The 24,234-nt window shown below is 40.8% G+C and overlaps 2 protein-coding genes and 4 non-coding genes across 6 annotated transcripts; 1 reads left to right on the forward strand and 5 right to left on the reverse strand.

Moving 5' to 3' along the window:
• Positions 1-8,194: 8,194 nt before the first annotated feature.
• On the reverse strand, positions 8,195-10,246 carry fam43a (family with sequence similarity 43 member A). Its single transcript, XM_023401357.2, has 2 exons — positions 10,178-10,246; positions 8,195-10,056 (listed from the first exon to the last, which is right to left on the reverse strand). Coding segments are annotated over exons 1-2 (1,071 nt in total). The 5' UTR covers positions 10,179-10,246; the 3' UTR covers positions 8,195-8,986.
• Positions 10,247-11,281: 1,035 nt separating this feature from the next.
• On the forward strand, positions 11,282-17,622 carry lsg1 (large 60S subunit nuclear export GTPase 1). Its single transcript, XM_023401369.2, has 14 exons — positions 11,282-11,525; positions 12,583-12,709; positions 12,992-13,112; positions 13,197-13,283; positions 13,421-13,507; positions 13,616-13,676; positions 13,980-14,156; positions 14,392-14,760; positions 15,130-15,231; positions 15,343-15,486; positions 15,773-15,896; positions 16,126-16,205; positions 16,630-16,800; positions 16,953-17,622. The coding sequence occupies exons 1-14, from the start codon at positions 11,427-11,429 to the stop codon at positions 17,130-17,132; spliced, it is 1,929 nt and encodes a 642-aa protein (XP_023257137.1). The 5' UTR covers positions 11,282-11,426; the 3' UTR covers positions 17,133-17,622.
• Positions 17,623-19,299: 1,677 nt separating this feature from the next.
• trnad-guc (transfer RNA aspartic acid (anticodon GUC)) lies at positions 19,300-19,371 on the reverse strand. The gene has a single exon. It is a non-coding gene; the product is annotated as a tRNA-Asp (tRNA).
• A 361-nt stretch (positions 19,372-19,732) lies between these two features.
• Positions 19,733-19,805, reverse strand: trnav-cac (transfer RNA valine (anticodon CAC)). The gene has a single exon. It is a non-coding gene; the product is annotated as a tRNA-Val (tRNA).
• Positions 19,806-21,950: 2,145 nt separating this feature from the next.
• trnad-guc (transfer RNA aspartic acid (anticodon GUC)) lies at positions 21,951-22,022 on the reverse strand. Its single transcript has one exon. It is a non-coding gene; the product is annotated as a tRNA-Asp (tRNA).
• A 936-nt stretch (positions 22,023-22,958) lies between these two features.
• On the reverse strand, positions 22,959-23,030 carry trnad-guc (transfer RNA aspartic acid (anticodon GUC)). Its single transcript has one exon. It is a non-coding gene; the product is annotated as a tRNA-Asp (tRNA).
• Positions 23,031-24,234: the final 1,204 nt, after the last annotated feature.

Below are 24,234 nucleotides of genomic sequence, written 5' to 3' on the forward strand. Positions count from 1 at the left end.
GAAAGACATTTTGGAGAAAACTTAATCCATGATTGCATTATTTTTATCAGCATATCAAGTAAATGGTGTGAAGGAACGTAACCTGGCAAGTCACAACATGTTGATACTGAAAGTATCTGTAAAATGTTCCCTGACAACAACAAATATTTCATTTGTTTTTGCACAGTATCCACTCATTGCCACTATAGCCTGATCAAACTTTTTCATGATTATGTTTAGGTACCATTTAGTTAAGGTTAGGGAAATATTGTAATTTAACAGAAGAAGTGTACAGTGACTTGAAGCTTGAGACACGACATTTAACTGAAACCACCATCTTATCTAACCCCATCCCACTAACCTTAACCAAAGTGCTTTTGTTGCATAAATCTAACCATATGTGAGATTCAAGATGAGAGCTCCAGTGTTGATGTACGGATTCTCTGTGACTAACAAAAGAAGACGGCTAGTCAAACATAGTTTCAAGGATTCCGGGCATGTGTAAGAAAATATGCAAACATTTGTTTGACACATAATGAGTGACAACATGTTTTGTCCAGTACCAGACTTAAAATGCATTTTTATGGTTTAATGTTTCGTGCACAATTCCACATAGCACAATACAATAAGTGCCAATAATTATTTTGTTAACCACAGGAATATTTTTGCAAATAATTTCCTGTTAATGAAAATATGATCTGCTTGACAAAATGAATTTTCCTGAACTGGTACAGTAATCCCACTAATTAGGTATCCCATGCAGAGAAAGGAAAGCTTAAAGATGTGTTCAGACAGAACATGAGGGGGGGTTTTTTGGGGGGTTTTTTTGCACCGTTTTATTTGCACTAATTTCATGGTTGAACTGTTTGTGTAATGTGTTGATTCACTCCAAGCAGCCAATGTCCTGAGTGTACAGATAACAGTTGTGAGTCTCTGACTAATCTCAGAACTCACCAGGAACTCCAGCTCCTTCTGTAACTTTGCCCCAGTCTCTCTCCTTTTTCTACTTCTACTTTGTTCTTTTATGAAGTAGATTCATAAAGCTGCAGGGCGAGCACAAATTTTTCACTCAGATTGAAAGGTTTTCAACTCACATGGGTGCATCCTCACCTCAGATCAAACCATTGTGAGGCAAATTTGTGGCTATTTGTGTAACTTTTAATTAAAATCACTGACTTTAAATTAAAACCACTACTTGTGCCAGCCTTGTACAATCCATACTTTTAAACATAAATTAGTTTTGTCATGTGGAAATTTAAATCTGATTTAGATGACTTTCATTTTTCCATTTCAGGTGAAATATCATATGGCCCATTGTAATCAAACTACAAACAAAGACTTTTTTCTCAATTTTCACTTAACATGAACTACTATACCAAGTTTATGAGAAGAAGCCGTGAAATATCATAATGAAATTTTTTTTTATCTTGTCATCTAGTCCACTCTTAAGAGTTCAGCAGACCAAACTACTCACGTGAAAATAGGTGGAAAAACAGCATCTTCAAGTTCAAAGGTGAATGCACACAGCTGGCCAGGCTATCTATTGATTGGCTATCAATATGGACACCTGTGCTTTAATGTCAACTGATAATATGATAGCAAAATCCTATGAATCGAACACCCGCTCAGTCAAAGCAGAGATCCTGATCCCTTCAAACAGCAACAGTCTGACCATACCAGGCAGCAGCATGCCTGTACTCAAAGCCCTGCACAGAATTGATCTAAATACAGTGGTCAGGACGTATTGGTCTGTGACAAGGTCTGTCTGTTACAGGTCATGCAGCCAATGGAAAATTCAGATCTGATTAGTCTAGTCAATGCCTCTGAGTTTTAGGCGTCCCTCAGTAAATATGTCACAGGGGTCAAAATAAGAGCATCTTCACTGATGTATCAGATAATGGCATTTAAGATGAATCTATTTGTGGCTCAAAATACAAACACCCAAAGTGCAATCTTTGGAGCTATGGTAATTAAATTACATGTGTTGAGATAATTCATTCATAAAACCCCAACTAGGTACAAAGTAGATAAACATAACTAAGGAATCTTTACAGTGGCATGAACCTTTACACTTCTGGGGTAAGGTTTTTACAGATGGTGATGTGTTTGCTTTTTGTTCCTCAGATATAGTACTGATATCCCAAGCCTTCCTGTCAGTAGGTAAAAGCACCTCCAAAACACATGGACACACAGAAACATGTGCATCCTATGGCACAAGCTGAAAAACTGAGGTGCTGGACACTGCATCTGTTTCCTGTCCGTATTTGAAACAGGAAAATTACACATGCTGATTTTGACATAGTTTCCTCATATTTGTGCAGATGTGAAAAGTAGGCTAAGGTATCAAGTGATTCAAAATATACTCTCCCTTTGCTCGGTGAACAATAAAGGCAAAGATAAGCAAGCGTTCGGGAGGCATGGACGTAGGTCAAGTGTCCCCCTACACAAAACGTGCTGATGGGTATCTCATTAAAAACATTAAGAAGGCTCACAAATCAAATTATGGCTTGTGCATTATGCTCAGACAGCTTGTCTGTTCGAGGGTCACCCCATGATTTTCTCTCTCTCCTCTGTTATTATTCCATTTCCTCCCTGTGAACGGAAAGACCGAAATAACCCGGCTGAAATCTATGGCTCTCCAGGGGCAAAGCTTTTGTGTCAGAGCAAGTGGAAAACAAGAGCAGTGGTGGCTGAATGGGACACTGAGATCTAGAGTTTCATGGCCTCATGGGGCTCTGTCCATAGACACAGACACAGCTCATTACATGAGCAGACTGTACTGAGACCAACCAAGAAGTGTCGTGTGAGAAACTCAGCATGTATGATTCACGGGGGAAATTGTTGACTGGACTCTTGTTTGTTTGAGGCTGAACAGTGATGAAATATTCTGTGAGTACCTGCAACTGTGTATGTGGTGAGCTGAGGAAGGAGAGGTCACGATCACAGCATAGGGAAACAAATTTTTGTATCCCACAAAAACTTTACTGCAATGCTTCTCCTCTCTTTCCGTTCTGCTTCTTTCTTGATTGATTGATGGCAATGTCAGTCATTGGTCCACCACTTTGGTCCAGACAGATTTTTCTCAATATGGATTGCTGTGAAATTTTGTATAGACATTCATGGTCCCCTGAAGATGAATCTTTATGACTTTAGTGAGCCCCTGGTCTTTCCTGAAGTGCCACCAACAGGTCAAAGTTTTCAATTACCTATGAAATATCTCAACTTCTATGGAATGTACAGACATTGATTCTTTTTGGATGATGCATCCTAATGGTTTTGGTTATACTCCGACTATTCCCCTGGCATCACCATGAGGTTGACTTGAGGTGGTTTTGAGTGAAATATCTGGAAAACTATTGGATGGATACAATGAAAGGAGGAGGTTAGTGGGTCGTCCACTAACCAGAGGGCCAGTGGTTCGATCCCTGGCTCCTCCAGTCCTCATGTCTAAGTTTCCATGGGCAAGATACTGAATGGATCTTGGATTCGATGTATGAATATGCATGAATGTAAAGCGCTTTGAGTGGTGCTGAGAAAAGTCCATTCACCATTTACACATGTTCCCCTCAGGAATAAATGTTATAACTTTGGCGATCCTCTGACTTTTCATGTAGTGACACCATCAGGTCAAATTTTATACTTCTTTGGTTTACTTTATGTTAGATAACCCAACTTGTCAGCCACTAGCGCATAAAATCACTGACATCTGTCGGGATGTTTCAGAGACTCAGTTGCTTTTAATGGATGCACGTTCTCAATAATTAATTAAAGCATGTCAGTCTTTGCCCGTTGAGTTATCTGTTTTCCGCTTCAGCCAGAGCAGCACCTTAGAGAATCCAGCGCATGAAGTGTTTCATAAAACAGGTGAGCGTGAAAGGACTTGTACCACAGAGTGCACTTGAATGCGTAGACACACAACTCCCAGAGGATAGCTGTCAGATTCAAACTAATGAGAGTTGAGGTTGGCACCATAATGGATTTCTCTCTGTCTTTCTGTCTCTCACTGCACTGTACTGTCTGTCTGTCTTTCTGACATTCAGCCATCATCCTGCCAGTGTCATAGGTGGACTCTGACTCTGACACTGTCTGACACTGTCTGTCTGCGAAGCATGGGGTCCAAACGTCCACATCATCTTCACCTTGATGGGTCAACAAAATTCACCATAACTTTGCTTAGGTCTGCTACACCTCTGCTCCCATGTTATGTGTAAAATGACCTTCAGCAGTGGTTTTTGTAATCGAAGTAATTGAAGTGTGTGTTAATTACACACCTTCACCTTACAAACAGTAGCGTTGTGTCCATCTCCTCCTCACCTGCCCCCAGTTCTGACGTGCAGTCTACATACAGTATCTAATTATGTTTTGAGGGCACGCTGGGACATGTTGCTCTCTGTTACTATTCTTAGAGATTCGTTTATATGTTTCCACAGTAAAGAGAAGGTCACTGCCCCTCTGTGCTCTGATTCAACCCCTCTGACATCTCTCGTGCAGCTGGTGTAATCAGATCTGGGCACACTAACTAAGCTCTGGTGCTTTCTCAGCTCCCCTCTTGCATTATAGACAAGCAGATTTTGTAGTTCAAAATTAAACTGTGAGGCTGCCTGGCACTGATGATGATGACCTGGTACAGTGACTGCCCGTGGCGCCGTTCTGCTAGCAGATAATTAGGAAACTCTGCCTGCCTGCTTGTGTGTCAGGCCGGTCTGTGACCAACAGGTTCATTGTTTGCATGAGCATTTTTAAGTGTGCTTCAATCAGAGCAGTTCTGAGTGAATTATGGATGTGATCAATTTTGATGAAGGGTTTTCATGTGCTTACAGGCTTTCACTTCAGTGAGCAATAAGGGACCCAGAGAAACCCAGAGAAAACTTTATGTTCATTATATGGGGGTTCACTGAATAACAATAACAACAACAATGATAATAATAATAATAATAATAATAATAATAATAATAATAATAATAATAATAATAATAATAATAATAACATATAATATATGTATATGAGGTTTATCAAGATTATATATATATATATAATCCAGATATAATCCAGATTATTAGATCCAGATTATTGGAAATTGTGCCATCATAAATCTCAATATGATTTTTTACATCAAGATCCATGCATTACTTCTACACTACAAAAACTACAAAAAATGCTACACCAAAAAATTCCTGGATCTGCCCCTTTAATTGAATTGGCACCACAATTTTATGTGTTCTTCCCTGACCTGTGCCCCATCCCTCCACCAAGTTTGGTGCAAATCAGTTCAGTAGCATACATTTAGCATAATCATGCTGATAAACAGACAAACATGGGTGAAAACATAACCTCCTATGCAGAGTTAATAATATAAAATTATATAAAAGGGGTTTCCTAAATGATTTGTACTTTTACTTCTGACACTTTAAGTTTTATGTTAATGTCACATTTTTAGTTAACATGTTGAATTCATGACTTCCACCTGCAAAGGAGTATTTTTATGTGGAGGGGTGCAGTTGCTGTTACAGAATCATTAACAGTTTTAGAGCTGAAAAGATTAGTCCATTAATCAATTAGTCAATCGACAGAAAACTAACCTTTAACTATTTTGACATTCTTATCTATCTACGTATCTTGTATCTTGGAGTTGTGCTGTTGGTTGTCCAAAACAAACAATTTGAAGACAGCACTTTGGGCTTTTGGAATTGGTGAAGGGTATTTTTACCTATTTATCAGGATAATGTAGATTACTAAATAATAAAAACGATCATTCAATGCAGCCTTAAGCAGTGTCTTGTTGTTTTTTTTTGTTTTTTTCCTATAGAAGCATGAGTCATCATGGACTTGGATAATCAGTCTTTTTATGTTAAAGAAAGGAAAAATAGCAAAAGGAAGGCAAATGGGATTTTAAACTGCAATTGAGTCGAGCCCACTGTAGGTGGATCTGCCTGTAACCATTTACGAGTGATTGCATTTTAGTATTTTTATAAAAATTAAATCACATTAAGAAAGCAGATTTTTTTTTTTTAATTAATACATGATCATCTGTCAGAGGAAAAAAAACATCAACATTTGCCTGTCCATTCCTGACCAGCAATTTAGTTTTTAGGGCAGACATTAAAACCCAACAGCAACACTTTGTCTCTGTGACTGACAGACAATTTTCTTGTTGAATGCGTAGCCTCCTTCCCTGTGACCCACACTTGCCTGACAGTAGGTTAAGCAAACACCTGAGTATTTGTTTGAGGAGAAAGAGAACGTGACGTGTGAATATTAAAAAGCACTTTTTTTTTATTCTGTCATATCAATCAGGAACTCAGCTCTTTCCCTTGGCACCTAAAAACGTGTTCTACAACCACTTGTCGTCAACAAACACTTTCAAACCTTAAATCGTGTGAATGGGCATCTGCACATGTGGCCGATTTCCAGGCAACCCTGGGAGATTGTGAGGCCATGATTGCTTTTGCAGAGCACTTGTATGAGAATGTAGGTCAGGGAGAAATATCAAACTATAAATGCGTTGAGCACCTTTACAAAGCAGGAGCAGCAGACAAATGGCCTATTGCGCTGCTTTTATGTTTATGTGGTAGGAGTACTGGCTGTCCACTAATTACATTAAGATGGGCCCATGCTGATGATGTCATGCTGTCTTCGCAGTATGAACGTGACTTCCATGAGGCTGCAGCTGGTGTAGACAGAGCATCAAACCACATGAGGAAGAGAAGCTAACTGAGTGAGTTTCTGTGCTCTGTTTCTATTTCAGCTCACATGCACAGTTAATAGTTGACAATCCACAAACACAGCAACAACAGTCTCGATTTAGAGTGTGTGTGTGTCTCCTGAGAGCACATCAGCTCATAATGAGCTGCTGTTAAGCTTTTCATAGAACTCACCAACCGCTGTCTGAAATACATTAACCTCCTGTCTCTGGATTTTACTCTAAATCCATGGTGGGAGTTTTTGTTTTTAGTGAATACCTCAGCATGGCCAATGAGATTGTGCCAGCTGGTGAAACACAGTCTGTCCAGATAACAATCCCCATATCCACCTCCTCTGGGAAGCAGCAAGCCTGCTTTCTCCTTCCTCATGCCTTATTCAGCCCTGTTAGTGTGCAGCATCAGTGCTGCTGGTGTTAGTGAGAATATGCCTGGCTCCTCCAGAGCAGCCCCGGCAGGTAACACCAATGGCTTATCAATGCATCAGTATTTGTGTTTGAGTAGATAGTTATATTTGTCTCAGCCAAATGACTTGCAAGAACGCTGTGGCATGTGCATATAGGGCCTGTTGCTGTGTGTGAAAAGGAAGTGACAGTGGCAGGTCTTCCACTTTTAGAACAGCAGAAGTGGTATCACCACTGATAAGTCACAACCCTGATCACATGTTACATGTGCTGGCATGAGAGCTGATTCTGTTTATTTGCCACTGCAGTCGATAGCAAATATTGAACCTGATGTGGTGACATTTCATAAAAGGAACTAATCTAATCTTTCATCAGTGGCCCTCTCATTTCATAGCTGATATTGTGACATGACACACAAGACCACTAATGCATTTTGTCTGGTTTTCAGTAAGTAGGGCAAATGTGAATGAAACTTACCTGCTTGGTTGAATGTATGATTCTGTATGTGTTATATACAGTAAATGTCTTGTTGACTCTTAATATATTATCTGTAATGTCTAACCAAAGGAGGACAGACATAATAGCAAATAGAAAACAGCCAGTATGTTGTTAAAGGTCTTCTGGTGCATCTGCTGCCTTGTCACTAAAGAACCAATGTAATGTTCTAACAGCTTGTGCTTGTGGTGACGTTCTCTTGCGGCCTCGCTTCCCTGAGGCCAGTCAGAATGAATGGGCCTTCAGTACATTGACTGAATCACTTTTACAGCCTGTTCCCCTAAAGCAATGTGGTTAAAAAAAAAGGGGGGGGGGTTCAGATTCAGCCAAGACTATTAAATAAAAACATATTTACAACAACACAGAGACCCTTGTGATAGCACTGACAACCTATAGACCCATACAGCTGAGAAATACTGAATCTCTGTGTTTCCAGCCTCTGTGTGACTTTTAAGCAGGTTAAATCTGACCTCAGTTTGAGACTTTCAAGGTAAACTCCCATTCATGTTAAAAAAAAAACAAAACAAGAGAAGGAGGAAGGAAAACATGTAGGCCATGTTTTCCTTCAGTGCTTTTTAACACACATAACTACATATAAACTACAACAACTTTGTATCATTTTCTTTTTTTTTATTGATAATTCTATGAGGTTCACATAACAAACCACATTTTTTATTCTTTAAAAAATAACATATTTATACTTAAAACATCTTACTTTACATCATAATACATAAAGGTGTTTTTTCTTTTGCACAGCAAAGATATGACGTTTATGTTTCAGACAACATACCAACAAACATTATATACATGTAGTCAACATAATACTTGAATGAATTCCACAACAGTGCAAAATAAAGTAAATGAGCAGGCTGTTACAGAAGCGCCCTGACAAGGAAATTAAGGATGCCTGTTTAAACCCACTGAACCACTTAGGAATAAACGTGCTTTAAAACAGAATGTTTTTTTTAAATCATGATAAGCATTTTTCAGTAGGAAAATGCCATTTTCACGAGAGAGAAAAAAAGTTAGGTAAACAAGCTTGAGGTTACAACAAATCCTCTTAAATAAAAGAGATGGAATTAGTGCCGTGCGTCCTGAGGCGCACTGGGATTTTGTCAGTTCAACCTATCATTTCGTAAACGGACATGCACTTGTTTTTCCAATTTTTTTTTTTTTTCTGTGTTTACACAATCTTAAAATATCATTCAGTAGCCTAATCATGTGTTTGTGTGCGGTAATGGTCCCAGAACCATGGAGGATCTTTTCTGGGTCCTTTCAATTAGTCGTGGAGGCACATATTAAACAAACACTCTCCAACACAAGATTGACAACAGAGGAAATGTTTCTTGTGGAGACATCGTGGCGCAACAAAACAATGCGCCAGAAGCGCCCAGAAATGCCTAAAATTATTCAGGCAATTTCCTGCACCTTTACCTCCTCAAACCCATTAGTGAGCGGAGGGGGCTCCTGGTTGCTCTCTATGGAGGACTCACTCCCCGTGCTCTCTCCAGAGAGAAGTCTGGTGACTCTAAGGTCAGCTTTCAGTGTCTGCACATCGTTTCCTATGCTCATCTCTCCCAAGTCATTAATAATCTGAGTCAACTCCCGTTTGCCATTGGCAACACAATCATCGTCCGTGTCCAGAATGTCCTCACACTCAAAGTGCATCGCTTTCTCCTCCTCCTCCTCCCCGACCAAGTCCTCTGTGATGGAGCCCAGCTTGGGCGCGCTCCGGCTGCGCTCCACTGGGGGTTTGTAGTAACACTGTCCGTTCAGCAGCTTTCTGAGGGGGACCAGCGGGATGGTTTGTTCCCCTATGAGCTGCTGCTGCTGGTGCCTGGCATCGTCTCTCCGTTTTAGTCTTTTGAACTCAGCCAGGGCTGTGGCCGAGGTCTGGTAAAGAAGCAGCGCCATGGCTTTTGCCTTCTCCGGCTTGGACACCAGCACTGCGTGGCAGCGCAGCATCACGGCCTTGTGCTTCATCTCGTGCCTGTAAATCCAAGCGAAAATCTTGGGTAGCCTCGGGTCCGCGACGCAGTAGGTTATCCGGTGCAGCAAGTACAAGTGTCCCGGTCTTCTAGCCTTGTCGTCCACATGCACCATACGGATGCCCTGTGAGCTGATGGTCAGCCTCATCTTGGTGCCGTTCTTGCCCATCTCGCTTTTGCCCCAGATCTTGCTCACCGCCACGTCCGTGCAGCCGTCCCCTTTGGACTGGATGGTGGTGGCATTCCCCAAGTAGAGCACCGTGTACGTGGGGTCCTCGCTGGTGATCTTCACCTTTTTCCTCTTTGACTTGAACATGCTGCCCACCCTGTTGAGCGCGCTCTCGGGGCAGGACTTGGCGAAGGAGGTGAGCGCCGAATAGTTGAGACTCACCGCATAGCCCTTCTGTTTAGACTGCTTGTCTTCCTCAATCAGGTCGAACTTATTCTTCTTCCAAGGCAGCATTTTATTGCTGATTCCAGTCCACAGCAACACTGAGAGAGAAAGAAAACAACTTTTTATTAGGCTACTTCTAAATTCTAAAAGTGTTTAGCCTACAGCCTGTCAGGTCATTTATGAGCTACTCTATGAGAACTGAACGCAAACACATCGTACTTCATCTGTCCATTCTCTAATGTGTTCTTGTCCATATTTCCCGTCTTAACTCAATGTAGTGCAGAGTACAGTCTGTCACAGAGAGAAGAGCCTCACTGCTTATATACAGGGAGAAACCATTTCAGTGAGACTGTAGGGGGACTGAACCAAATGACAATAGACCTGTATTAGTATCTGTTGACTCGTGTGTGATGACTATGTTCATTGACGCAAAACTCCTACATTTGTTTTCAGCAAATAGACCAACAGGTAAGATTTACGATTTTAAAATGATTAAAAACGACTACAGGCAGAAACACTGACTATTTAGGCAACACGCCTAAATTAGCCTATGTTATTTGTTATTACATTACAGCATTTCATGTTGCCAAAAAAATACAAGGAATAATTTTAAAAATTGAAAAATAAATAGTCTTTTTTCAATTGGAATAAGAAAAGGTAATTTCCCTTTAAATATATAGTCCATATACTATGGTTTAACTTAAACCTGGATGTCAATGCACTCCTTCTCAATTGAAAGCTTTTAAACGCAAAACTAACCATAAAAATGAAATGGTATGAATTCACTTCTGAGTCTTACGTGTGATAAGTAAAATACTACAGAAGGCAAATATTTAGGCTACCAGACCTATGCCACTTGGTTTATGAGGAAGCAGGAATCACTCAGACACTGCTGTTTTGTGCTGCCATCTTTCGGTTCACATCAAAGGTGCATTAGTTAATCTTGTGCGTTTTTGTGTGATGATGGAAGATGATTTTCATTTGATGATTTGTTACTTTGCGCACTATAATGCTTTTGTGACTTATTATCAAATTTATGAGGTTTGATTTTATATTTATTTGGCTATAAAACTAACTGCTGTTAGGCACGAGGAAAGAAAATTGTCACTGTCCCATTTTCTTCAGGGCACATTTAATCGCTGGACCAAAAAGTGGACTGTACCATAACTGCGTTAGCCTGCCATGGATACTCACATAAAGAAGCAGATATTATCTTGAGCTTTTCATGGATTAATTACTGAGATATGATATGTGAAGCAATAACTATTGGAATTAAGTATATTTATCTCGCGGAGTTTAAGTAGATCTGTCTAGACATATCAGTCAATTGGTTTGACCCATTTCCGGTTCTTACGACAACAACGTAGTGCACATGGAGAGCAGTAGCTAGAAGAAGTACTGACAGATAACACGTTTAGATTCATTAAACCACAGTGTTTTGTGTGAAGCGGCATCACCAGAAGCTGCTATGGGCAAGAAGAAGGCCGGCGGAGGAGTTGGACTCGGCAGAGCTCTGATAAAAGAGAGACTTCAGGCAGGCCGAGGAAACAAGAGGGGCGACTCCTGGGTATGACACCGCAACAACTAGCTTTCCGAAACACGTTTAAAACGCATTCTACATTACAGTTATCTCGCTGTATCCCTGCCATTTAACTCATTCACTACAACAGGGCGTCGGCAGGGATGTCAGCGGGTCTGATAAGTATCTGTGGTTCGTTGCTTGCGCCAAACTCCTTCAAGAGTATGATATTTTATAGATCAGGAAAGTGAAGTTAATACATGAATATTAGTGAAGAAGAAGTTTTATGAAGCACCGAACCCTGCCAGGAAAGTGGTTCCTTGCTGAACCACTTCATTTCTGGATGCTTCATGTCAATAGAGCGATATCTACTGGTTAGATACAAATTACATATCAGTATAAGGGAAGCCATGATTGTATTTATTTATTCTAAGATTATGTTTATAGTAATTACTGTAAAAGCAATCAAAATATATTTTCTATGCATCAAATGTATTAATATCAGTCAAGTTCGGCTCAATATCTGTGTTTTAACTTAAGAGTAAAATTTTAGTCTGTGCAATGTGGGCAAAGAATATGTATAATACAAAATCACGTAATTCATTTTTATGGTAGTAAGTAGTAAGTAAAACCTTCTCAACTGTCTTGGGACTAAGACATTTTTTAATATGCTCTCCTGCCTTTGAGAACAACCTTTCAGCACAGATGAGGCTGGATACACAAAAACAAAAAACGGTGTATAGGATATATATACGTTTCTGTCTTTCCCACCATTTGAGTGGATCCCCAAGCTGTCCAATACTTCTGTATATACAATCACTGGGTAAAAATACTCCACACACACTAAATAGGTTCCTGTGGTGAATTGGGCATGGAGATCAGTTTTCCAGGAAAATTTTTTTTTTTTTGCCATACATTCTCAAAACTTTCACAACTGGCTCATTGGGATTGCTACTACTACACATGCAGGGCAATCATGATATTACAAACCATAAGGAACACATTCTTGCAGTATCTCATAATGACAGTTACTATGTCTATTGGAACGTTTTTTTCTACACTCCTCACTGTAACTCGTTATTTGGCCTTCATTTTGCGTTTCCAGCTCCACACCAGTGAACTGAATGATGGCTATGACTGGGGACGGCTGAACCTGCAGTCGGTAACTGAACAGAGTTCCATGGATGACTTCCTGGCCACTGCTGAATTGGCAGGAACAGAGTTTGTCGCAGGTAAGTGGCACTTCACTTAACTTGTGTGGTTGTATGTTGTACATATATGTTGTGGCCAAAAAGTGTAAATAATCTTCATGGAGTATTCATCTCCCCAGTACATACTATTCTCTGACATGGTTGCAAACATAATGTCAAACTGAATGCAGATGTCGTAAATTACTGGCTCTCACACCAAATTTATACAGGTTGCTGCATTCCCACATGTTACTGTGTTACCCACTGTGCCTTTATCCTATGAGTCCACTGCTGAATCAGACTGTTCTTGCTTTGTTTTCTTAGAGAAACTCAACATCAGGTTTGTGCCAGCGGAAGCTAGAGCAGGCCTTTTAACAGCTGAGGAGAAAACCAGGCTGAAAAAGCTTCACGAGGACAACAAGCATTTTCTTAGAATTCCTCGACGGTAAGCGCAAGAGATCTACGCTATTTTATAACATTTAAGTATATTTTGCATTTATAAGTGTTGCTGTGTCTCTCATTGTTTTAGCCCCCACTGGGATGAAGGCACCAGTCCAGATGCACTTCAGCAGGCAGAGAAAGACAGCTTCTTGGAGTGGAGACGAGAGCTTGCACAGTGTGTATAATTCTGTTTTACTAAGTAAAAAGTTTTCACACTGAAGAACATTTGTGCATTTTGAGATATATAAATTATGTGACATTTGTGCTGGATTATCAGTGCAGGTAATCTAACCACAAGTGTTGTTTCCACAGGCTGGAAGAAGAACAGAAGCTAATTCTCACCCCATTTGAGAGGAATCTTGAGTTCTGGAGACAGTTGTGGAGAGTGATCGAGAGGAGGTAGAAATAAAAAAACACTTTCAGTTTAACCCTGTCCTTGATGAGGAATATGTTCTCCTTATGTGATGCTCAAGGCAAAAATTGGCTTTTTTTTTTTTTTTCCTCTAGTGATGTCGTCGTCCAAATTGTTGATGCCAGAAATCCTTTGCTGTTCAGATGTCCTGACCTGGTAAGAATGCTTATTTTTAACAGTGGCAGAGGTGCTTCAGTGGGGAAAGGGCTGTGTGTACACTGCTTAAGTAGATAGAAGTCACCTTTATACAGTTTGTCCTTATGTTGAATTCTCATACACTTTGTGCTGTTATTTTTTCATAGAAAACTTTATTATTTTATTCAATTCACATGCCAACAAAATTCCTAAACTCCTGATTTTAACCAGGAGAAATACTGTATATAGATGAATCTTAACATTTTACAAGTGAAATGTACTTATATTGATTGATTTATAATGTCTTCCTTGGTGTGCTTCCAGGAGTCATACGTAAAGGAGGTGTCGAAGGATAAGGTGAACATGCTGTTAGTGAACAAGGCAGACCTGCTAACCAGGGAGCAGAGGCGAGTGTGGGCCAGACACTTTGAGAAGGAGGGGCTGAGGGCAGTTTTCTGGTCTGCCCTGGCTGAGAGTGACAGGCTAGATGCAGAGGAGAAGGTAAGGGGATGGACGTTTGATGCGCTCTTCATTGAATTTGTTTATACATTTACAGTGCATTCCTTGAGAGCAGATAACTGTAGATCCACATTGCTTTTTCATGGGGAGGCGATGGTTATCCGTTTTTTTAATTTCAAATGGTTTCGGAGAAATCCCTGTGAAGAGTCATTTAGCATCTATATACTCACTGCTGACGTAAACCCAGAATTAAAGTGATGGACTTCTCTTACCACAGGGCATGGAAGTGGAGGGTCCAGAGTGTGGCGACAGTGACCCAGAAGAGGAGGCAAAGCCAGACATTGAAGACATGAGCAATAAAGGGGCAGATGGAGAGGAGGAGGAGGTGAAGGCGGATGTGGAGGATGAAGAGGGAGAAGATAGTGGCACAGAGGACGAGCAGCAGGAAAAGATCATTGTAGATGAGGAGGAGTGGCACACCTGCTCAGAAGATGAGGATGAAGAAGAGGAGAGGACTGTTGGTTCATCCAATGAATCCTACTTCCGCAACTCCAGCCGTCTGCTGCATAAGGATGAGCTGCTGGACATGTTTAGGGCTGTTCACAAGGGGACCAGGTGTAAAGAAGGACAACTCACAGTGGGACTGGTGGGTAAAAGTTCTTGCTCTGGTACATGTAGAGTAGTCATATATAGAAATGTTGCTGTGTTTGTTTCCACTATAGCCATAATATAAAATGTGCCTTAAATGGAAAATAACATTTGAAGAACTCTGTTCTGTTTACATTCTATTTGGAGGAGATTTGTCGGGGCATTTATGGGCTGAGGTGCTTGTGAGGGGGCCTTACTCTTGCTGCTAATGTGCAGCAAAATTTTTGTCACTTAAGTTTTTACAGAGGTTGAAGAGAGAGGCTAAAGCAATAGAATCAACATGCAGCTGTGTTGGTTTTATAAAACTACCTATCACCCTGTCAAATAATGTAAATTCTCCTTTTTCATCATGTATACATCTTAACAGGTTGGGTATCCTAATGTGGGAAAAAGTTCCACTATCAACACTATTCTAAGGAACAAGAAGGTGTCTGTTTCTGCCACTCCTGGACACACTAAGCACTTTCAGGTACAGGACTAGTCTTTAAATCTTTCTATATGAATTCAGATCATGCATAACATCAACAGAAAGCCAAAGGTGTGATTGTTTTGTAACATTTTCTTTTTACATGCATTGCAGACCTTGTATGTGGAGCCAGGCCTGTGCCTCTGTGACTGCCCAGGTCTTGTCATGCCCTCCTTTGTCTCTACCAAAGCTGAGATGATCTGCTCTGGGATCCTGCCCATTGATCAAATGAGAGACCACGTACCGGCAGTCTCTCTTATATCCTTTATATGCGTTCTGCACAGCACTTGCAGAATCCAATATTTATAGATCTTTCTGTAGCAGGAAGGAAGATGGTTTATAGGAAATGTCGTCTACATTAAAAAAAAAACACTGTGATTGAAAGTACGCTTCTGTGAGTATGCCCCAGTATAAATAATTTTAATAATGCTCTCATTTGATAACAGTAATAACTTCAAATGACTAAAATAAATTTTACAGTGATATGTCAATACAGGCATTCCTTGGATGCTGATTGTGGTTCAGTCCTTAACAGATTTGACACATATGTCAGACAGTCCCTCGGCATGTGTTAGAAGGTACCTACGGCATCAACATAATCCGACCACGAGAAGATGAAGACCCTGACAGACCCCCTACCTCTGAAGAGCTACTGATGGCTTATGGATGTGAGACTACCAGACAGATTAATTAACAATAGCCCAAAACATTTATTTGTCAGCATACAACTGTGGATGGAGATTGCTTATGACAATGATCCATCTTTATAATCTTTGATCTAAATTCATAAAATGTATTTTTATAGACTCAGTATTAACTGTTTTTGTTTTTGTAAAGCACTATGTGGTTGGACAAGAGCTGTATAAAATGTTTATCCCGTGTTTGTCTTTTTTCCAGACATGAGAGGTTTTATGACGTCCCATGGGCAGCCTGATCAGTCCAGATCAGCCCGGTATATCCTGAAGGATTTCGTCAGTGTAAGTGCCAAACCAGGGTCAGATTTAAAAAGTTTCAGTTGTATGTATATGTTTTGCCAACTTCTGAAAAGTAGGATGGTATGGTTGAATAGGTCTAAAGGGACCTCCTATTGAAAACCAAAATGTCTAGACAGTCTCTTCAAAATCATGTTATATCTCTAATTAACAAAATAATGTAAAATTAATTTCTGTATTTTAATCTACTGGTTACAGTACAGGTTAGTGAGGACCTTTGGCCATATAGCTGCATATTGCAGTACCTGCTCTATGAAATTATTTTGCATCATGTGATCATTGCCAAAGAATTAGAATTTTTGATTGTTTTTTTTAATTTGACCAATAATCCATATATTACTTAATATATGTGCATCCTGAATATAACCTCATATAACACACCTTTCCTAACAATGTTGACGCCTTACAGGGCAAGCTTCTGTACTGCCATCCTCCTCCACATATTAATGCGGAAGACTTCCAGCCACAGCACTGCAAGTTCCAGAATAGAGACTCTGGCTGTGACCTCTCCACAATAACAAACAAACAACAGAAAATCAAGAGGATTGAAAATGTGGTTGACAAGAATTTCTTCCATCAGGTACAGTACATCTGCTGTCTCCTGACTAGTGAGGAAAATTCACAGATAGTAGTTATTTAGAAAATCAAACACATATATAAGTATGTAGCAAGGAGAGAGGCTCTTTATTGTGAAATTAAATGTTTGAGCAGTGATGCGATCTCTGTTTTTAGGAGAATGTGCGGGCACTCTCCAAGGGAGTTCAGTCCGTCATGGGCTACAAACCAGGCAGTGGACCCATTGGCCCAGGTAAAGCTGAATCGGAGATGGTGGTGGGCAAACCCTGGAAAAAACATGGGAACAGGAACAAGAAGGAGAAAGTACGCCGGCTCAACAAACATCTGGATGCCTGACACTGATCTTAAATTCTAAGCACTTTCAATGACAGATCATTTCAGCAGGAATAGAAATACCCAAACATACAGCTCATGTGATTCCAAGGGAATTGATGCTGAGCAGTATCTGTAGGTAAAGATTATGGCCTCTTAGTCTTGTGAGTATGGGATTGTCAGGCTGTTTTTATATTAACTAATGAGTTACATAATCGGTCATAGACTGCACTGGTTTGAAGATCATATTGGTGCGATGCATTCCATCGACTGAGTCACCAGTTGTACAGCATATCTCCTCGCAGGGTTCGGAAACGATGGACTCACCATTCAGAGGGTGAGAAATTTGTAAGAAATTGAAAAATACATTTTCAGTTTGAATTTTGAAGGTTTTTTTGCATCACAAAGAATTCATTTCCCAGATAAATTACTGTATGTTGGATACAGCTTTTAATCGCATACAATTATAACTAAAGTAATGAATCTGGATTATAAAATAAAAATAATGTTTTCATGTTAGTGTGTCACTTCTTTATCCCATTTCCTTGAAGTAATGCTTCACAGTGCAATGGTGGAAAGATAAGTAATCTATATATTTGCAAATTTAAAATTATAAATGTAAAATTCAAATCACATCTACAAGGGCATATGCACTCATACAGGGGTCCATTTCTTTAAAGGGCTTCATTTGCTGCAGTTGGTATATAATATGTTTAAACATCAACATTTAATGAAATTACTGTAATATAAAAAGGCCTGTGTTGTAGTTTAATATTTTATCAGTCAAATGAGGCTAAATTCACCAAATCTAATGCTGTCTGATACAGAGAAGATATATAGATTTCCTAGAGGTGGAAAAAAACAAGAGGAGTGACGGCCCTAAAACATCTAAATGATTTTAGCTGAATGTTGTCTTTTTGTAGTTTTGTTTAGACTTATCTATTTAGAGGGAATTTAGCCCCCAAATAAGCATATAAAAGGTGAGAGTATTCGTTTATTATCAGAGATATAAGCATTTACCTGATTGCCAGTGATCAAAACCAAGAGGGTTTTTAGCCAACAAGAGAAGACCGTCCCTAACATTCCATCGACTGGATCACCACTAACATCCCATTAAACTTTAAACTACACATTTCTGTGAAAAACAAAAGAACTTCGACCAATTGATTATGTGTATGAGCATTTAGAAAGCCACAAGAAATGGGAGATTTATAGAGCCTACTCACAGAGTTTACAGGATTAGGGTCTTGTTAAGGCTGCATAGCCCCGTGTTCTTAGCTATTATCTACAACCGCTCCTTTATAAATGGGAAGACAAGGTTCCTCCACCATGGTCAACTAGTGGTAGAATGTTAATAAATACATTTATGCAGTACAATTTGTAGGTACTTGTACTTAATTCAAGTATTCACATATTCTGTTACTGTATAATTCTACTCCACCAAAGTTCAGTAGGGAAATATTGTACTTTGTACTGTTTGAGGTACTTTTATGTTTGATACTTCAAGTCAGTCACAGGGGACAGGTACTATTATGTTTGATATACATTTACTGACAATATTTCTTTTATTTACTAATTTTACTTTTTATTTTCTATTTTAAATAAACGTTTGAATGTAGGACTAAGACTGCCAATCAAGTCGAAAATCATGTCGTATCTACCATGTAGTTAAAAAAAAAAAAATTGGGGGGGGGGAATCAACCAGCTACCGCTTGATATTGGAGGGTTTGGTCGTTACAACGTCCCAAATAGGTTATCTGTACTGCAAGGAAGGGATGAGCTGCAAGAAAACGAATTGAAAATACAAATGAAATGGAAAGTGGTACCAAAGAACAAAAGGTAGAGCAGAGTAAAACGAGAAAAAACTGAAGGATTATTTTTTAGGTTAACTAATTTATTCAAAAGTAATGTAAACGTTACAAATGCCACTGACATCGTTAACATTAGATGTGATGGCAACTGTCCACTGTCACCAAATGAAGAAAAAGAGAGTGTCCGGACACTTGAGTTGTCTTTATCCAGCTGACTAAAATGTGGAGATATGCAGGCTGTCACTGTCACTGTGACTTAAGTTTGAGAAAGATCGTACAAAGTTGTGTCAACTGGATGCTATTGTATTACTTTTACTTTTTTATTACTGTATTTTATGACCTTCGCTCTGGTGCGATCTTTCAGCAGAAAACAAAAAACTCTCCCCGTCGGGGAATCGAACCCCGGTCTTCCGCGTGACAGGCGGAGATACTGTCCACTATACTAACGAGGATTGTCGCAACACTGTGCTCTACCATGTCGTCGGATTCCTGGTGCATTTATCGGGTTGCACGCTTAACGTTGGGGTACAAGTACAAATCATTTGTTGCTTTGTCTCTGTACTGTAGAAACCTGGATTGTGAAAAGGAACATTGACTAAAGCGTTAAATTGGTAAATCTGTGTTTACATTTGAGAACTTTCACATCTGCAAACCCACACTCACTGTCGCTGACATGAATCGAATTTGACTTGTCTTTATCCATTCTTCCAACAATGATTTTTGTAGCTTAACATGTCAAGTGGAGATACAGAACTTCCGAATCACAGTCAGTCTGACTTCACCTGCTTTCATAAAACCACAAACGGAGAACTTTGTTTCCACCCGGTTTCGAACCGGGGACCTTTTGCGTGTGAGGCGAACGTGATAACCACTACACTACGGAAACTGTGTAATACCCTTCTGGCTGCCCCTGACTCAATGAAATCCATCAGTGTACACCGGGCACAATGAGCTCTTGAATTGGAAAAGCCTAATCCAAATGATTGGAATGTGCTACAAAGGGTCTTTGAAGATATCAGAAGAGACATTCAAATCTGGATGTAGTCACAGATAGAACAAATGGCATCCAAACTTACTATGACAAAGTGACTTCATCTCTGTTGAAATGCAGGCCTTCTGTCCAAGCTGTTCATGTCTGCTGTAATTTTTCATAATTAGTTGACTGGATTCATTTTCAAAGAATACAGGCTAATGAACTTGGGTATAGAAATTGCATCCTTTTTGGAGGATCACAAGTTATGTCCACATATGGGACAAATTGCTGAATCACTACAGAAATTCATTGTTCTGCTGCCGCTCGGCTGGTCTGCCCTCCAGGTCCTTCTCGGGGACATTTTCTAACTTTTGATAGTGACCTCACCGAAGCCAAATGTCCTTCAAGTATGACAGCAAGTTGCTCCAAAGGAAGCAAACCAGCATGGACTAACTTGGACCCAGAGATTTCAACTTGGATGGCAGCAACTTGGCACTCCAGTGCAAGAAAGTGGTACCAAAGAGGAAAAGGTAGAGCAGAAAGGGTCAGAGAAAATTAGTAAAAACCTGGAGGAATTTTTTTTAAGTTAACTAATTTATTCAAAAGCAATGTAAACGTTAAAAATGCCATTGTCATCGTTAACATTAGATGTGATAGCAACTGTCCATTGACACCAAATGAAGAAGAGGAGAGTGTCTGGACACTGGATTTTGAATTGTCTTTATTCAGCTGACTAAAATGTATGATGGAGATAGGCAGGCTGTCACTGTGTGATTTCAGTTTGATTAAGATTGCGCAAAGTTGTTTCTACTGAATGCTGTTGTATTACCTGACCTTTGCTCTGGTGCAGTGATTTGGATGCGCTCATTCAGCAGACAACAAATACTCTCTCCTCGATGGGGAATCGAAGCCCGGTCAGGCGGAGATATGTCCACTATACTAACAAGGACTGATGCACGCACATCTGCCATTTCAATCGAATGGTCGTGCATTTACTGGGTTGCACTCTTCACAATGGAGGGCAAGTACAAATCATGTGATCTGGCTCTGTATTCAAATAACCTGGATCTTGACAAGGAACATTGACTAAAGCGTTAAATTGGCAAATTTGTTTTTACTTTTCAGAGCTTTCACATTTACGTACCCACACTCACTGTCGCTGACATGAACTGATTTCTTGTTGTTTTTATCCAGCCTTCCAACGATGCTTTTTGTAACCTAATGAGTCAAGTGGAGATATAGAGGTTACAAATCACAGTCACTGTCTGACTTCACGTGGTTTCATAAAACTTTGAATGGAGAAACTTTTTTCAACCCAGTGCCTTTGGGACACTACTCAGAGTTCCTTAGGTTGTGTGATCATAAGCTTTTTCATCATTTAACTCCTGCAGCATTCAACAATAAAGAACTGGTGTCAAGTTCCACAAGCAGCGCAGAAATCGTGAAGCTGCTCCTGGTTCAATAGTTCCTATGTTTGCTGTCCCTGGCATGGGTTTAGCTTGAGCTCAGGTGTGACAGGCAGAGCAGTGACAGATAAACAGGAGGAGAGAGGAGCCAATCCCTCAGGTATGCACATTAAGCTTGCTGACATTGACACAGACAGTGTGAGCCTTCCAACACATCCAATGGAGATATGCAGGACAGGACAGGTTAAGCAATGATAGATAAAACAGCAGGAGGGAGGAGCCATTCCCCTCCTATCTGAACATATCTAACGAGGACTGTCGCAACACCCACGTGCATTTACTGGGTTCACTCTTCACCTGGTGCCATTGGGACAATACCTAGGATCCCTTCAGATATGTGCCCACAAGCTTTTTCCACATTCAACCCCTGCAGCATTCAACAGTGAAGAGCTGGTGTCCAGTTCCACAAGCAGCACGAAAGCCGTGAGCTTAGCTTCCAACATATCCAATGGAGATAGGCAGGCTGTCACTGTCACTGTGACTGTGACTTAAGTTTGAGAAAGATGGTACAAAGTTGTTTCTACTGGACGCTGTTGCATTACATGAACTTTGCTCAATTAGGTGACCTCTTTCAGCAGAAAACAAAGAAACTCTCCCCGTCGGGGAATCGAACCCCGGTCTTCCGCGTGACAGGCGGAGATACTGTCCACTATACTAACGAGGACTGTTGCAAGATACATGTCTGCCATGTCGACCGACTCCTGGTGCATTTACCAGGTTACCCTCTTCACCTGGTGCCATTTGGACACTACTTAGGATCCTTTCAGGTATGTGCCTGTAAGCTTTTTCCACATTCAGACCCTGCAGCATTCAACAGTGAAGAACTGGTGTCCAGTTCCACAAGCAGCGCGAAAGCCCCTCGTATCTGAACATATCTAACGAACATATCTACTCCTGGGCACCCTTCACCTGGTGCCATTGGGACACTACCTAGGATCCTTTCAGATATGTGCCTGTAAGCTTTTTCCACATTCAACCCCTGCAGCATTCAACATTGAAGAACTGGTGTCCAGTTCCACAAGCAGCGCGAAAGCCGTGAGCGAAAACCCCTCGTATCTGAACATATCTAACGAACATATCTACTCCTGGTGCATTTACCAGGTGCACTCTTCACCTGGTGCCATTGGGACACTACCTAGGATCCTTTCAGGTATTAGCCTGTAAGCTTTTTCCACATTCAGACCTTGCAGCATTCAATAGTGAAGAACTGGTGTCCATTTCCACAAGCAGCGCGAAAGCCGTGAGCGAAAGCCCCTCGTATCTGAACATATCTAACGAACATATCTACTCCTGGTCCACCCTTCACCTGGTGCCATTGGGACACTACCTGTGATCCTTTCAGATATGTGCCTGTAAGCTTTTTCGAAATTCAGCCCCTGCAACAGTGAAGAGCTGGTGTCCAGTTCCACAAGCAGCGCGAAAGCCGTGAGCTTAGCTTCCAACATATCCAATGGAGATAGGCAGGCTGTCACTGTCAATGTGACTGTGACTGTGACTTAAGTTTGAGAGCGATCATACAAAGTTGTTTCTACTGGACGCTGTTGTATTACATGACCTTTGCTCAATTAGGTGACCTCTTTCAGCAGAAAACAAAGAAACTCTCCCCGTCGGGGAATCGAACCCCGGTCTTACGCGTGACAGGCGGAGATACTGTCCACTATACTAACGAGGACCTCTGCAACACCCACGTCTTACATGTCGACGGAATCCTGGTGCATTTACCGGGTTACCCTCTTCACCTGGTGCCATTGGGACACTACCTAGGATCCTTTCAGATATGTGCCCGTAAGCTTTTTCCACATTCAACTCCTGCAGCATTCAACATTGAAGAACTGGTGTCCAGTTGCACAAGCAGCGTGAAAGCCGTGAGCGAAAACCCCTCGTATCTGAATATATCTAACGAACATATCTACTCCTGGTGCATTTACCAGGTGCACTCTTCACCTGGTGCCATTGGGACACTACCTGTGATCCTTTCAGATATGTGCCATAAACTTTTTTCCACATTCAACCCCTGCAGCATTCAACAGTGAAGAACTGGTGTCCATTTCCACAAGCAGCATGGAAAGCCGTGAGCTTAGCTTCCAACATATCCAATGGAAATAGGCAGGCTGTCACTGTGACTGTTACTTAAGTTTGAAAGAGATCTTACAAAGTTGTTTCTACTGGCGGAGATACTGTCCACTATACTAACGAGGACTGTCGCAACACCCAATTCTGCCATGTCGACGGACTCCTGGTGCATTTACCGGGTTGCACTCTTCACCTGGTGCCATTTGGACACTACCTAGGCTTCCTGGAGTTATGTGCCCATAAACTTTTTTCCACATTCAACCCCTGCAGCATTCAACAGTGAAGAACTGGTGTCCATTTCCACAAGCAGCGCAGAAACTGTGAAGCTGCTCCTGGTTCAATGATTCCCATGTTTGCTGTCCCTGGCATGAGCTTAGCTTGAGCTCACGTGTGACAGGTTAAGCAATGATAGATAAAACAGCAGGAAGGAGGAGTCATTCCCCTCCTATCTGAACATATCACCCACATCTGCCATGTCGTCGGACTCCTGGTGCATTTACCGGGTTGCACTCTTCACCTGGTGCCATTGGGACACTACCTAGGATCCCTTCAGATATGTGCCCATAAGCTTTTTCCACATTCAACCCCTGCAGCATTCAACAGTGAAGAGCTGGTGTCCAGTTCCACAAGCAGCGCGAAAGCCGTGAGCTTAGCTTCCAACATATCCAATGGAGATAGGCAGGCTGTCACTGTCAATGTGACTGTGACTTAAGTTTGAGAAAGATGGTACAAAGTTGTTTCTACTGGATGCTGTTATATTACATGACCTTTGCTCTGGTGCGATGATTTAGGTGACCTCTTTC

This window comes from Seriola lalandi, unplaced genomic scaffold (assembly GCF_002814215.2).
Source record: "Seriola lalandi dorsalis isolate HSWRI2012SDOR001 ecotype SW California unplaced genomic scaffold, Sedor1 jcf7180002053619, whole genome shotgun sequence".
Taxonomy (NCBI): domain Eukaryota; kingdom Metazoa; phylum Chordata; class Actinopteri; order Carangiformes; family Carangidae; genus Seriola; species Seriola lalandi.